Here is a 14,916-nt window from a genome sequence, read left to right on the forward strand (position 1 = left end):
TGTATCCGTTCGTCAACTCCTAGTGTTAGAGCTAGAGATATATCATCTTAACTTTACTAAACCAAGGAGATATAATCTTTATTCTAAATCCCTTATTCTTTAATTCTTTGGACCAAGAATTTCTATAGATCTTCGTCTTTGCGTTGGCAGACTAGCTCGAGTGGTCGAGCATGTCCGTTGGTCGACTCCAACCAAAAGAACCAAAGAGATATCCTCTTATCTTACTAAAAAAAAAAAAAGAAAAAAATATCTTCTAAATTTCTTAATTACATTTTCTTTGATTGTTGGGTTCTAACATAAAGCTCATCGTCTTTGCGTCGCCAGAACAGGTAGAGTGGTCGAGTGTATCGTTTCCGACTTCCATTAACAAGGAGTAAGAAGCATTTTCTTAACTTATCATGAGATCTTAATTTTTAATCCCTCACTCTCATATTTTAGCTCCAAAGGTAAACATCCTCGCCTTTGCGTTGGCAGACTAGTTCGAGTGGTCGAGCATATATCCCCTCACTGTCCTCTCACTTTCCAACCCTTGTTCTTACATTCTTGGACTCAAACATAGAGGTCCCACTAAGCTTCAGCAAAATTCTTTTAATAGCAAGTGGTGCCTTAATTCCTTTGCATCCATAGCCAGCCACCTTTGAAATAATCTACCACGCAATGCTAGTATTACTGGTGATGTGAATAACTTTAGAAGTATGACAAACGAATGAAACCTTGTACCGTTTACTTATCGCTAAGCACCATAATAAGAATTTGCTATTGTGCCTTACACAAGTCTTTTATACGCGCGCATTGTAAACTAGTAGGCTAAATGCTCTTGGATAAATACTATTTATCCACATAACTATCTTATCTTATCTTATCTTATCTTATCTTGTCGAATTTGATCCCATTAAGATTTAAAAAATTTCCTTGATATTCACCTTAATTAATGATTTTGAAGCGTTCGGGTTGAGGCAGATGAATCGCCCCTGCCGATAGTATCCTTCGTGAGAGTCAGTTTGAGGACCAAAAAAGAGTAACTGAGACAGAAATTTGTGTCAACCTTTCTTTTAGTTATTTATCCATTACAAAAAGATAATCACTGATTGAAACCTTTGAATTGCTTGATTATACGATCCCCAAAGGGAGGGAAAGGCCGGGGGAGTGCACTTGATACTTTACGGTGTGCATGGGCGATACCATTGCTTATTATCATTGAGAGAATCACCTCTACAAGAACACATCAATAAATATTGCCAGACCAAGGTAGCCGACAAAAAAAGGTTGGCAGATGATGTCCGTATCAATAAAAATACTCCAGGGTGTTGTATCGGTCTTGCTGGCCCACCGCGCGAGGGCCTAACGAGGCTAACGCCTGTAGTTTTCTTTTAGGGACTTTCAGTAACTCCTCCTTTAACGAGAATATACAAAAGATGGCTAAAAAAAGAGAAAAGCATTCTGATTCCATCCTTCCTCATCGTCGCGTGTAACGGATTGCTGTTTGTTCAAGCCAGTCTAGAAGTTTTGATCTGAGAACAATTATGCACTGGGACTCAGCTCAAGAAAAACAGCTTCGAGTTTCATATGAATTCTTGAGCTCATGACGTTCAGTTCAGTTCAGTCAGCGCAGTATCAATTTTAAGATGATCGGGTTACTCCTCTGGATTTTCGATCACGTTCAAAATGTTTGCAAAGGATACGGCTTCTTCGCTGAGCTCAGGCGCAGTGTTGTTTGTTTTCTATTTGATCCTTTACTCCACTGGATTCGTTAGAATCGAGCTGAAGTTTGATGATCACGATCGCAGGCTGGATATTGTTGAGGAAGTCGTCGCTCTGATGAAACACAAGATAGCGAGGGAGAACTTGAACTCGAACGAAGGTAAAAGACGATTATCGTGTGTTTCTAGATAAGGTCTCCCGTGCTAGAATAGTGAAAATGTATGATAGTGTTCGTGGCTAAAGTCAAACTGTCGGCGAACTGTGACCGACCAAAGTGGGGGTAAACATGGTTAAATAGTAATAAACATTGACAGAGTTATATTTACGAAGACAAAGGGCGCCATTAAAAATTCCCAGGTATGATCACTTGATCCTCGTAACTCTACTCCCACGTTTCAGTTTTTACGGTTAAGATAGATATTAAGTTCTGATGCGAAGGAGGGGAAAAATGTTTTGAATGTGAAAATCGAACAGACTTGAGCTCTTTGCGATTGAGCCTAACATCATGAAGTTTATGCTTTGAAATAATTTGATACAGAAGCTGCTATTCTTACCTCTGTCTGACCCTCGCACTATGACTGATTATATGTTTCATGATGAGTGAGCAGTTTTGCATTTACAAGAAGTGCAATACAGTTACGATTCCAGAGAGGGCGTGTTTTATTTCAATGTATAAGTGAACCACGTCCACAAACAGAAAATTTTTCTTCAGATCTCAGTCTTTATGCCCTGGCCCGTGGCCAAATTTTAGATTATCTTTTCATCCTTCTGTCACGTGAACATCTCTTCTTCTCATTTTAACTTTGAAAATCTTTGAAATAAATTTCGCAATGACTTTCCTCCTTTATCGCACGACCGAAATGTCAATTTTCTAACCAGTAATTTAAATATTATGAGTTGCAGATTTTCGGAAACACGCAAACTTTCTACATCAAAGATTCCCAAGAAGTGCTAGTCAGATGGCTTCTTCAAGCAATGAAACGGCGAATGTAAGAGGACTTTTAGAGAACATCGTGACTTTAAGCATGAAGATCTGCCAACGGAAAGGAAAACACGGAAATTTTTGCCCAGCAGGGCCACCCGGACCACCAGGCGGAACTGGACCCAAGGGCGACAAGGGCAACCGAGGAAGAGTGGGCAAGAGGGGAGTACAAGGAATGATGGGGCCGCCTGGTAGAGGTGGTAAGCAAGGACCACCAGGTATACGAGGAGAAAAAGGCATCAAGGGAGACATCGGGACGCCGGGTATTCCAGGAATTAAAGGCGAACCAGGAGAATCTATTTCCACCCCAAAGGTGGCAATTTCTTCATCACAAATAACTGTCAAGGAATTTGACACCGTCTCACTTACCTGCACTGCTTCAGGAAATCCTAAACCTCACCTTTCTTGGTCAAAGACGACAGGATCGTTACCTAGAAACAGGATGAAGACAACCGCCGACGGAGTGATGCAGATACATGGTGTGCTCGCAGAAGACTCCGGCACCTACAAGTGTGTGGGAAGCAATGTTCTTGGGAATGATGAAAAGATCACCCAGGTCGTGGTTCAAAGTAAGTCAGAGAGTGTTACTGTAATGTAAGTGCAGAGGCTTGAGGAAGTAAACATTACTCCCTCTTAAGCCTCTAACCCTTTTTAGTATGATTGCTCCGAAGATTATGCGGATGCGCGCGCTCTGATTGGTCGAGGATTGCGTCATATCTCGCTTTAATCACCTCTAAATTTTTAAATGATTGCCTCGCGTTTTGTCAGTGTTACCGAGGAAGTGTTGAACGCGATAAAGAAAATTCACTCCGATAAGCGCAAAAGATGCTACTAAGTTTTTAGTGACATTTTTTTTTAAAGAAAGATATGAAGTTTTCGCTTATTGAATTCAATTAACCTATCAAATTCTAGTGGAAACTGGCTGCTAATCTCGATACGAGTGATCAAAACAATTGAAACAGAATGGTTTCAACATTAAAACGAATATTGGCAGCAGCATTCGACTAAGCATCTAAGCGATTATACTAAAACAATTATTCTCCTTTAACTTGGTGAATATTGTTGAATAATCTCCTCGACTTCTTCTCGGGAATCCTTCAGCTATATCCACTTCGCCTTCGGTGAATAATTGTTAAATGATTCAATATCAGTATGCATATTCCCTATTCTGTTCTCCATACAATTCCTATTGTAAGTACAAGGAGAATTAATCAAACAATCAAGAGTTTCTTGAGTTTGCGATTTTTTTCTCTATTCTCAGGGGCTTAATCAGCTTGATTCAGGGATTATACCTTAGGGAGAAATTGTATGCTAATCACTCTAAGGGGTTAACCCTTTAATTCCCAGAAGTGATTTACATGTAATTTCTCCCTATACTATTCATACAATATCCAGCAAACGGGCCATGAGAATACTCAAACTTATCAGGAAGAAGTTGTTATCTTGATTCAACAACAAATTTTCAAAGCTAATTTACAATGAAATGTGTAGCAGCTGGAGGGGAGAATTAACAATCAGATCAGTTTGGAAGTTAAGGGGTTAAAGGTTTAACGTACCACACAGTACTCTACTCAAATTGCCTGGCTTACACATTGTCTTCTCGGAGAAGGATAAAAGACACTCACTCATATCAGATTTGCGTGGGTTTTCCTTTAACACTGTTTGTTTCGCGTGCGGTCTCGTCTATCATTCACAAAAAATTCGGCGCTCCCGGAAAAGTTACATTTTACAGCAAAAATATCTGTAAAATTTTTTATTTCCTCATTTACTTTCTTGAATCAGCCTCGCCGAAAATTTCCCTTAGAGCGGGCCCTTCCTACGTGGCAGTTGGTAAAACAATCAAGCTTCCAAAGTGCACTGTTGCCAGTTTTCCAGCGGCAGACATCGTTTGGAAAAAGATATCAATCCCTGACTCACATCCACGCATGAGAGACATCAGGAATGGGCAACTTTCGATCATAAACACTCATAAGAAAGATTCGGGATTTTACCAATGCAAGGCTACTAACACTATCGGGGTCGCTGAGGCCATAACACATCTAATCGTTGTCGATGATCCAGTAATCTCCACCAGACCACCTCCACAGCTTTCTGTAAATACTGGTCGAAATGTTAGTTTACGCTGTGAAGCTAGAGGTGAGCCAACGCCCAAGGTATCCTGGTTGAGGGAAAATAGCATACTACCACTTGGAAGATCGCATGTTAGCATCAATGGAACACTGAATCTTTGGAAAGTCAATTCTCAGGATTCTGGTAAATATATTTGTGTGGCGTCGTCAGCTGGTGTATCTACAACCTCCACCTCCGTGCAGCTAACAGTTTTGACAGGTATGCTGTGTAGACCACTTAACTAATGTTATTTTCTGATTGAACTTTCCTTATCGTAAGGAGCTATTTCTCGCGTGGGAATTCAGCCAAGCCTCGTTCCAATTTTTTTTTTTTTGGCCTGTTCGCTGTTTATTTCACTCCTCAAGAGATCAGTTCATTTTCTCCTTACTTCCCTCATTATAATTTGATTGAAAGTAGAAAGTAATGTTTGATTTCTATACAAGTTTTGATATGCGCTCTTGCTGACTTAAGGGCATACTTTAAACTGTCTCTCACCCGAGTTGCTGACATGAAAACTTAACTGTACTCTCAGCCCAAGCTTGTACGCCGGTGGGAGTGGCTGACATAAACAAGATATCCGATGCTAGGATGTCGTCAAGCTCACATTATCTAAGTTACTATGCGTATTACGGACGACTTAATGGATCAAGAGGAGGCGGAGGATGGTGTCCTGAGACCAGAACTAACAGGACAGACTACCTTCAAATCGACATGGGCGAGGTTTACTCTGTTTGTGCTGTAGCAACACAAGGGAAACTCACTGGGTCATACGTTACAAGCTACAAACTGCAATTGTCCATCGATGGGATACAATGGATGGTGTACAAAGAGTCCAATAAAGATAAGGTAAAGAAAAGAAAATTAGGTAATTTTACAAGTACAGAGAATTAATGAGCTGACACGAAGTATACACCCCCCAACCATTATTCACTGTAATTAAGACATGTCTAAAACACGGGAGGATTACAAAATCGCATTACTGATCTGAAAGGTAGAGATCTGATTCGTCCATTAGTGTTCTACTCGTCACGATAACGACGTGAAGTTCAGAAAAATCAGGTCAATTTTTGGTGTGATTTTCCTTCTTGGGTGATTAATAAAATTGACGAGTCTATTACAATTTTAATGCTTTTTTCATTAAGCGAACATTCGTAATTTTTTTCAACTCTCCGACTCATTTCTTCGTAAGACGAGTTTGAAAACAACGGTAGCTACTTTTCAAACTGTACTTTACCTTTTGCCGCAGATATTTGGACGAAACACGGATAAGAACACCATTGTCCAACATGTGGTTCGGAGCCCAGCTCGAGCAAGATTTATCCGGCTTTACCCTGTCACGTATTCGAATTATCCTTGTATGAGAGTTGAAATATTTGTGCGAACAGAATAGGGAATTGAGTAACCACGGGTGTATATACTGAATTATGGGTATGAGAGATTGTTTTGTTTTATCAGAACTCAAACAAGGCGTAGGTTCACCAAGAATTCCTTATAGTGCTCACTTGAAATACAAAGTACAATGCTTTCACTCAATTTTTTTTTTTTACCATCCAAAGTTGGTAAAAGAGTATATCACTCCCTGTGGAGAAGTTTTTTACTGGTATACGCATTCGAACAAGAAATCAACTTATCAACTTTTGCCAACAACAATGCATCAGCTGCCTCGGTGATACGCAAAGAAGAAATAATCTACTCTTTGTAATCACTTTCAATCTTTTTGTGTAAGCAATGGCTATTTTTTCATAAAAATTTCAGATTGGTGCACTTTGTAAATAGTGAATCTTGTACAAATGTATTTCCATCACAATTTCACTGACTGGTCCATAAATACAAAATTCTCAAAACATCCGCTAAAACAACTGCTAGAAGTACAACCACTGCAGCTCTTTGCCATTGCTGCCAACGACTTGCTTGACCCTGAACGACTCTTTCGGACGTGAGCGTAGTACGATCACCGCTGACAGCACCTTTTGGTAACGGCTCGACCAGACCAGGTGAATGAACCTCGGTATGGCGTAGGACACGTGCCATTTGGAAGTGCTCTCCTGCAGATGTGATCTCTACTTGTACCATTTTACCCATGAGATCACCCTCACTTTTGTGAATGAGAACCTAAATATAAGAGCAAGGATTGGTTAAGTTGCAGTTTCCAGGAGAAAGAAAGAGCGAAACAGACTGTTTATTCCACGTTTCATGTCTAAGGCCATCTGAAACCTTCAGCCTCTAAGAAAACCACCAGTAACAAAAATTCGACGACCGAAGATAGCCGATGATGACACGACTGGCAACGGTGAAGAGTGACAATAGTGAGCTTAAGATACCGACGTTTTCGGGGCGACGGCGACGTGGAGACCGATTAAGATTGGAGCGAGATTGACTGCGCATGCGGCCCCGCCGTCGCCCTCACGTCGGCGACGTGAGATCAGTGAGTTTGCCGTCGTGGTGAAAACGTGAGTTGATCTTGTTTGTTTTTTTAATATACTGCCAATTTTGTCACTTGTATTAAAGTGATTGCATTATCACATTTCGCACAAATCATCACACGATGTCTCGGCCAACTCAAGAGACCTTTTGTTTTCTCCTTTGGTTAAAATGACCGAAGCAACAGTTAAGTCCAAATCGTCGAGGTAAGTTTTGGGCACGTACCCGTACAGTACTTGAATTCTTAACATAAAAGGGAATTTTTGCTTGCTGCCATTTCCTCTATCAATTCGTAGATGCACCCAAAAAACGTACACCTCAGATCTATGAACATTTTCATATGGAAAATTGAGATTTTTAGACGGAAACATTTCATACAAAACCAAGAACTCTTCATCACTAATAAGATTAGCGTCGTAGTAAAGGACGAAGAGATGGCGGAATTCTTCAAACGTAGCCATGCTACGACAAAAAAGCCTTAATTTATAAAGCGCAACAATTAATTAAACTCGTCGAAGTCGAAAAGGCCGGCCGTCCGTCATCAGAATCTTAACAGCTTAAATTATGGCACGAAAACAGCAACCTCTGGCCCAGTCTACCTGGGTTGTCACGTCGCCGTCGCCCCGAAAACGTCTGTATCTTAAGCTCCCTAATGACGCGATTGACGACTGAACGCCCAAGGTCCAGAGGCTTCACCCGGCAAGTTGCAAGCGCCAAGCAGCAAACAACATGCAAGGAAAGATGACATCGAGGGCATCAAGGGCTAACATTCACAATGTACGTGAAGAAGAAAGGCTCGACTCGTGGTAAGGAAAATACCCAATTGACCAATAAATTAGTTAACCAACCAGAGAAACAGAGAAATGGGTAATGCTTACTTGATCATAATATTTGTTGTGACCGACGAAGTGAGCTTGATCTTTTGCGTCTTCTGTTATAAGAACTTTTTGATGCTCACCCACCTTAACAGAAACACAAGAATACAAATAACACCACAGCATCGGGCTCTCTGTTCCACCACACAAAACAGAGCAATAAAATAAGCAAGCAAACAAACAAACATAAACAAAATACGGGAATAAACAAACAAACATACACGAAAAAAAATAGCAGCAAAAAGATAAACGCTTAAGACAAGCCAACCTTGTGATCATACGGATGGTAGCTGTGAAAAACTTTGGATACTTCCCTTGTTCGCTTCTTAACCTGAATATTTTGGAACCCAATGACAAGTTAGCATGAAAGTACACCCCTAGCCATTGCTGACAGCAACAATGAATTAGCCAGTGCACTGTACATGTACCTCTTCTGTCGGCAGTCTTTTCATCCTTGCCGCAGGTGTCCCAGGACGAGGATAAAACTGATTAATAAATAAACTGGGGAACTTGTACTGCTCAACTAAAGCCACTGTCTCTTGAAAGTCCTCCCAGGTCTCCGTAGGGAAGCCACAGATCACGTCTGTTGCAATGGTTACCCCTGGTACCCTGGGGATTAGATTCAAACGCTTTAGCTTTGAGCTTGCACTCTGTACAGCCGGCTTACAATATGAAGAGAATCGAATAGCCTTGTATGGTTGGTTCTAGTTCTATTTGATATTTCCATATTTTTTGTTGAGAAAAAATTGGAAAACAATGATTCAGTAACAAAAAAAAAAAAATGTCATTTACACTCAATTGTACACTGTATGCCACAGATATTTTTGCTCCATTGCTGATAACAATGTTTGTATTAATTGTAGTTTTCTTTTGTTTTTTTTACTTATCGCGTTACAATTCGCCAAGATCTAGGTCCACTAAATACTAGATACATGCAAGAGTGATGGTAACACTGCTCAAAACAAACTGATCCTTTGTCCACTCTTCGCATTTTCTGATATCATAAATAAACAAATGCATATGTAGCAGGTATCATTTCATGTACACGATCAAAAAGGATTTCCATGACAATTTTTCTTCATGATTGGAACCAAATGTTCAGGGTTCTTGCACTTTTTGAGGAACCCAATTCAAAGACTTTCAAGGTCTTTTTAGATCATTTTCAACGACCTTGGCTCTCAAATTCAAGGACCTTTTGCATTAAATAGAAGTGGCAAAAAATTCCAATGAGCGTAACTTCAAGCATACACATCACAGTGATCACGTGGTAGGTAACCAAGGTTATTTCAATGCACCAATCAGGTACAAAACATATAAAAATCACTTGTCAGATAATCGGACTTGGGATTTGAAAGGAAAACTCGTTTTTGCAATTTTTGCTAGAAACTTACACTTTCAACACCAAAAGCAAAAGAAAACTTCGACTTTGACTCATCTGCACTTATTTTCAAGGACTTTTCAGAAATTTTCAAGGACCTGTGTCTAAATTCAAGGGTTTTCAAGTCCTTGAAAACAGAAAATTAAATTCGAGGACTTTCAAGGGGCATGGGAAAATTGAATGCTTCAAGTGTTTTTAACCCTCTAACCCCTAAGAATGACTGGCTACTAGTTTCTCCTTACCCTATCACTGCTGAGTAAAACAGTAAGGTCACGAGAATAAAGGAAGTGATCGCCAACTCAAGAAGCTCTTGATTCGTGAATCAATTCTCTTTGTTGGCACCACAGGAAATGCGTAGAGAACAGTTTGGAAAATATGCATACTGATGTTAGGGTGTAAAAGGTTAAGGGCACCCAGATACTCGCAAATCCTCATCACAAATCTGGCAATAATAAGCCTTACAATTTAGCAAGTTTTCCTTTATATAACAGCAGCATGCATGACTTCTTGATACTGTTCTCTATACAGGTGTACATCTCCTAAGGCATTGACTTGAAGAATTTGTTAGAAATCAAGAGCTTCTTTTGTTGGTGATCTTTATTGTTATGACCTTAATCAGATTCAGGGGTGATATTGTAACAAGTAATTAGTTGCTAGTAACTCCTCAGAGACAATTAGTAAATCCTTCACAAACCCTGAAGAGCCAGTTTTCAGTAGAGGACAACCTAATGTATCCCCTAAACAATGACTGGACTAAGGAAAAACTGCCAAATAAAAATTTGCCAAAGATCTCTTTCATGAGTACCTTCTGCTTCACAGCAAGGTAGAAACATGGTTAAATTATTTCCATCAAGAGGACTTACTTTTCTTTTAAAAAATCCACAACATGACGAAAATCATCAGCACAGTATTCTCTTTTCATGTCACTGAGAACATTGTCTGATGCACTCTGAACAGGAACATGCAGGAAACTGTAAACACAAGGATGGTTCAATATCTTTGCCATTTCCTGAACAAAAGGGGATAAAAAACATTGTAAAAGCTGTGCAATCAATCTCTGCACGGGTGAAGTGATAAAGACCTGTGCAACAGAATAGTAGCAAATAAAACAGACATGCTTAAGCACATCAATGTCGTAAACAAAGGTGTATTTTTCTTGACTGTGCAAACTGTAACGTGATCTGCAGCTGTTGATGGTTCAGCTTTCTAGGCTCAGAATAAAGAGGCTTGTATTTCAACCTTGAGTGGGTCCCTGTATTGTGTCTGGGAGGAAAAAGCTTTACCTCAAAACTGCCTCTCTCCAGCCAGGATTTTAAATTCCACAGCACCTTAACAATTGCTTAGGGGGTGGTGGAGGGGGGGGGGGTTGGTTGGTTGACCTGCAGTGGGCTAGCATGTAGGAATGTTGGCTACCTCCCTATATGTAGACTGACAAATCATACTGCATTTACCTCCAAGTGTTCCAGAATGTAAGGTGGATTTGTCATTCCAATCCTCAACATAGCCCCTTCTGGAATTACCTCTACAAGTTGCCACAGCAACTCAGGTAATGTCACTCCAATATCTCTGCCATAAGCTCCTGTGTCTTCACTGGTCAACCACAGTTCAACAACTCCCTCTGAAGGAAGCAAGTTTAGGATGATTTTCAATGCAAATATGTATTCACAGATTAAAATAAAAATTAATGAACATTCTAAACTCTTGTTTAAGCAAAAGTTCTGTATTAATTTTCAAAATGCTCTGTGCATAACCAAGTACCGGTATATTTGATGTTCTGCATGAGTATGTATAATAACCATATAAGAACACTACTGTATGTGCAAGATAAGAAATCAAAATGACATGGCAGACTTCCTTTTACCTTCAAAGGCTTGCTTGGCCCTTGCTATAATCTCTTCAGGAGGATAACTGCCCAGATCACCTCGCGCATGCTTAGTTTTGCAGTAAGTGCACTGGTTCAAGCACCTTTAAAGAATTACATGTATCAATATTATTATCACATCAATATTAATGTCAAACAAGTATGTACAGGGAGTATATGGCTCAGTGTACATGCCATATTATGTAGACACAATCAAATAAGTGCCCTCTTAAAACCAGTGCCTCTTTTTGACCCAGAACATCTATACTGTAATGAGTAACCTTGGTGATAATTTGAACCTCTACAGTAAATTTGTCCCTTTATGAATCTTACAATCTCCTTTTCTGCAGACTGACAGAGGTGATTAACAAGTGGCTTTTTTCGATAATATCCACACATTATCCAGCAAACAAGTAATACATGTAAGAATAAATTATGCAAACTGATCAGGTATAAGTTGTTATCCTGATCTAATACCATTCTTATAGTATACACTGTAAAATATACAAGGAAACGCATAGCAGTTAGAGGGGGGAGTTAACAATCAGATCTGGGAGTTACAGGGCCAATAGGGCTTATCTTATGTCCATATATTATTTTACTCACCCAGTGTTTATGGCTATAATTTCTATTAGAGGATTTTTTCGAATTTTTGGAAGGTCTAGAGGAGCTCCTCCTGTTTTCTTTCCACCAACTTTCTTCTGACCAAGAAGGCGAACTGTGTGACCTACAAAGCATTGCAATTGGACAAAATTTGATACCTTTAAAAAAGGGAAAGTCTGCATAATTTAGTTTCAAGTAAATCAATATGAATTTATGAAAATCATATAATTTATGTGTTCTGCGATTTCATGAAAATGTATGAAAGTGATCCTTGCAGTTAAGAACCTGACTTATGTAGTAGTGGAAATAAGGCCTGAAAAAAATTCAGGCCTGTAAGGGATTTAAACCCATGACCTCTGATACCGGTGCAGTGCTCTACCAACTGAGCTAAAAAGCCACTTGGAAGCTGGTCATTATTTTGGCTCATAATTTATTAAACCCATCTGAGGGCTAGTTTCAAGTATTTTGACATTGCTCAATGTGTACAATCATTACATAATAAAATTAAGAATATTTTAGGTAGACATCAAACAAATGAAAATCAACAATCAATCATACAAACTAATGTTAACTCTTTAACTCCCAAGATCTGACTGTTAATTCTCGCCTCTAGCTGCTAACACATTTCCTTGTAAATTAGTGACAAGAATTTAGCATTACATGTAGACTATCAAGATAACAACTTCTACATGTACCTGATAACTTTCAGTATTCCAAATACCTGTTTACTGGAGAATGTATAGAAATTTTAGGGAGAAGTTACATGTTAATCACTTCCAGGAGTTAAAGGGTTAATAGGATTGCATGCTGTTATTAGAAGCTCGCTTTACCTTTCAATGTTTCTTCTACCACCTCCACTACCCTGTCAATTTGTTGTACCTGAAAAGAATTAATCACCATTAGAGTAAACAAGTTCATTGTCACAGTTTGTTTCACTATAGAAATAAATACATGCGTACAGATATAGGCATCACTTTCCTTCAGGGGCTGAATAAATTTTTAATTTAGGACAAAAATGCTGGCATTGCAAGTTGAGTTGTCTTAAAGATTTGTCAACAAGTTGACATCTATTATACAAGTTTTTTCTCTCTGCAGTTTCTTTGATGTTCAATAGTTAAAGTTAGTTTACCAGTGGGGATTAATTAATACATCACTTAAAAAAAAAAAAAAAAAAAAAAAACATTCTTAATTGCTCTCTTTGTTCCAGTCTCTCTCTACAAGCTGAAAGCTACCAAAGTTAATATAATAATCAAAGCATGATATTCAGAAACTTCACAAAAATGTAACTACTGCATATCATTGAATAAAAAAAACAAATACACTGTTCGGTCTCCTCTAAATAAATTTCACTTATTTGCCCTTCTTTTGAAGCGAAAAAAAAAAAAAAATCCAATATTCAGTAAATTTTAGGAGAGTGGGATAATGTGTTCTCTATAAGAGTCACTACCAGAAACTGTAAGCCAAGAGAGTAAGCTTGCAAACCATTTCAGTGAACATACCCCAATCACACTTATTCCTTTAATCGACTGGTGTTTGGGCTGGCCTTGTGGTACGCAGCCTGCTACAACTAAGTGTTTGCCAAGCTCTTGGGCCCTCTTAATGGCATTCCGGAAGTTATCCTCTGAAGGGTTCTTCACCGTGCAACTGTTAAGTAGCCAGAGATCAGCTGCTTCAGAATAATCTAAAGAACAAACAAACAAATAAACAAACAAACAAAAAATGCCATCACTAACAAGGTGAGTGTAACAATTGGATGAATGTTGCATACAGTGATTCACTGTCACTAACAACAGCCTTCTCCTATGAAAACTATACCCAGTTGGATAATCACACCACAAGATTAATTTATTTATTTATTTGCAAACATCACTCAATCTCAAACATCTACAAACATCTGGTGAAAAATCATAACATTACCTGTTATTTTATACCCATATGCAGCAAGTTGTCCAGCCATGTATTCTCCATCACTGTTGTTATGGGAGCATCCCCAAGTTCTAACATAAATCTTCTGTGTTCCTGGTATAATACTGTCCCCCACAGGCAATTCATTTAAGTTGTTCCTTGGGGATTTTACTCTTGCCTTTGGAAGAACAGCTCCCCTTGGAGTGATCCGATCATTAGGGGTAAGATCATCTTTTTTCACAGCATCTTCAATGTCACACACCTCCAAATCACACGATGGCATTTTACAATGTGCCTGTCAATTTAACCATGAAGAGTAAAAGGTTACAAAACATACCTGGATATCAAAAGGATGCAACAGAATTGTTAGAAATATTTGAATTATCTTCAATCAAGACTCATTGAAATCTATCAAAATTAATCGATTTCATTTTTAATAACTATCTGTTTTGACCAGAAAGCATCCTTGTCAACTCACATCTAGGTCTGTGGCGTTGTAATTGTCGAATTGGTTATTGCGCTACCCTGTTTTCTTATCCTGTAATCTTTCTACAGATCTGCGCCTTTCTATTCGTATGAACGAGTTAAAGTTATTGGGAAAACGACGATCTAAAATCTATTTCAAGTACTAACCTCCATAATTCGAAATTGATTATCATGAACATAAGAGTAACCGTTTTTTGAACACCAAGGCCCGAAATATAACTTTGTAAGCTCTAGAAAGAATTCCGATCAATAATTCGTCGTCATTCGTTAGTCGTTTGTCTGAAATTTTCGCGGGCCAATTTGTCGTAACTTTGAATTGACACAACACAATCGACTCAAGTTCGAATAAAAGCAAAATTAACTTATCAGGCAGTTGCTTACCTTAAAAGCGGCAAAATCACTCACAAGTTCTTCGATCAACCAAAAGAGATTTTCCTCTACGAAAGCTCTATAGTATCACATATTACAATAAAGAAGAAAACATTAGATTTCCTCTTAGATAAATGGGCATTCAAAGATCAGCCAACAGATCCTCCAACTCCACATGACTCGGCCATATTGTTGCGCTAAGACATGGCCCGCGATAACACCACTG

The 14,916-nt window shown here is 38.9% G+C and overlaps 2 protein-coding genes across 3 annotated transcripts; one reads left to right on the forward strand and one right to left on the reverse strand.

The window, feature by feature from the left end:
• The first annotated feature begins 1,522 nt into the window (after positions 1-1,522).
• On the forward strand, positions 1,523-6,553 carry LOC111325260 (uncharacterized). The gene is made up of 5 exons (XM_022929036.2): positions 1,523-1,861; positions 2,605-3,252; positions 4,466-5,011; positions 5,325-5,638; positions 6,039-6,553. The coding sequence occupies exons 1-5, from the start codon at positions 1,666-1,668 to the stop codon at positions 6,180-6,182; spliced, it is 1,848 nt and encodes a 615-aa protein (XP_022784771.2). The 5' UTR covers positions 1,523-1,665; the 3' UTR covers positions 6,183-6,553.
• LOC111325261 (threonylcarbamoyladenosine tRNA methylthiotransferase) lies at positions 6,263-14,879 on the reverse strand. 2 transcript variants are annotated; one of them, XM_088730793.1, is made up of 12 exons: positions 14,703-14,879; positions 13,848-14,172; positions 13,430-13,611; positions 12,761-12,809; positions 11,934-12,054; positions 11,328-11,431; positions 10,918-11,084; positions 10,330-10,475; positions 8,517-8,697; positions 8,357-8,419; positions 8,092-8,175; positions 6,263-6,904 (listed from the first exon to the last, which is right to left on the reverse strand). In XM_088730793.1, exons 2-12 carry the CDS (start codon positions 14,116-14,118, stop codon positions 6,602-6,604), a joined length of 1,671 nt encoding a protein of 556 aa, XP_088586919.1. In that variant the 5' UTR covers positions 14,119-14,172; positions 14,703-14,879; the 3' UTR covers positions 6,263-6,601. The 2 variants fall into 2 exon arrangements, with proteins under 2 accessions (XP_088586919.1, XP_088586918.1); XM_088730792.1 differs by having other exon boundaries at positions 13,848-14,130; positions 14,703-14,878.
• Between the last annotated feature and the right edge of the window lie 37 nt (positions 14,880-14,916).

The sequence above is a fragment of the Stylophora pistillata genome, chromosome 8, assembly GCF_964205215.1.
Source record: "Stylophora pistillata chromosome 8, jaStyPist1.2, whole genome shotgun sequence".
Lineage (NCBI taxonomy): Eukaryota > Metazoa > Cnidaria > Anthozoa > Scleractinia > Pocilloporidae > Stylophora > Stylophora pistillata.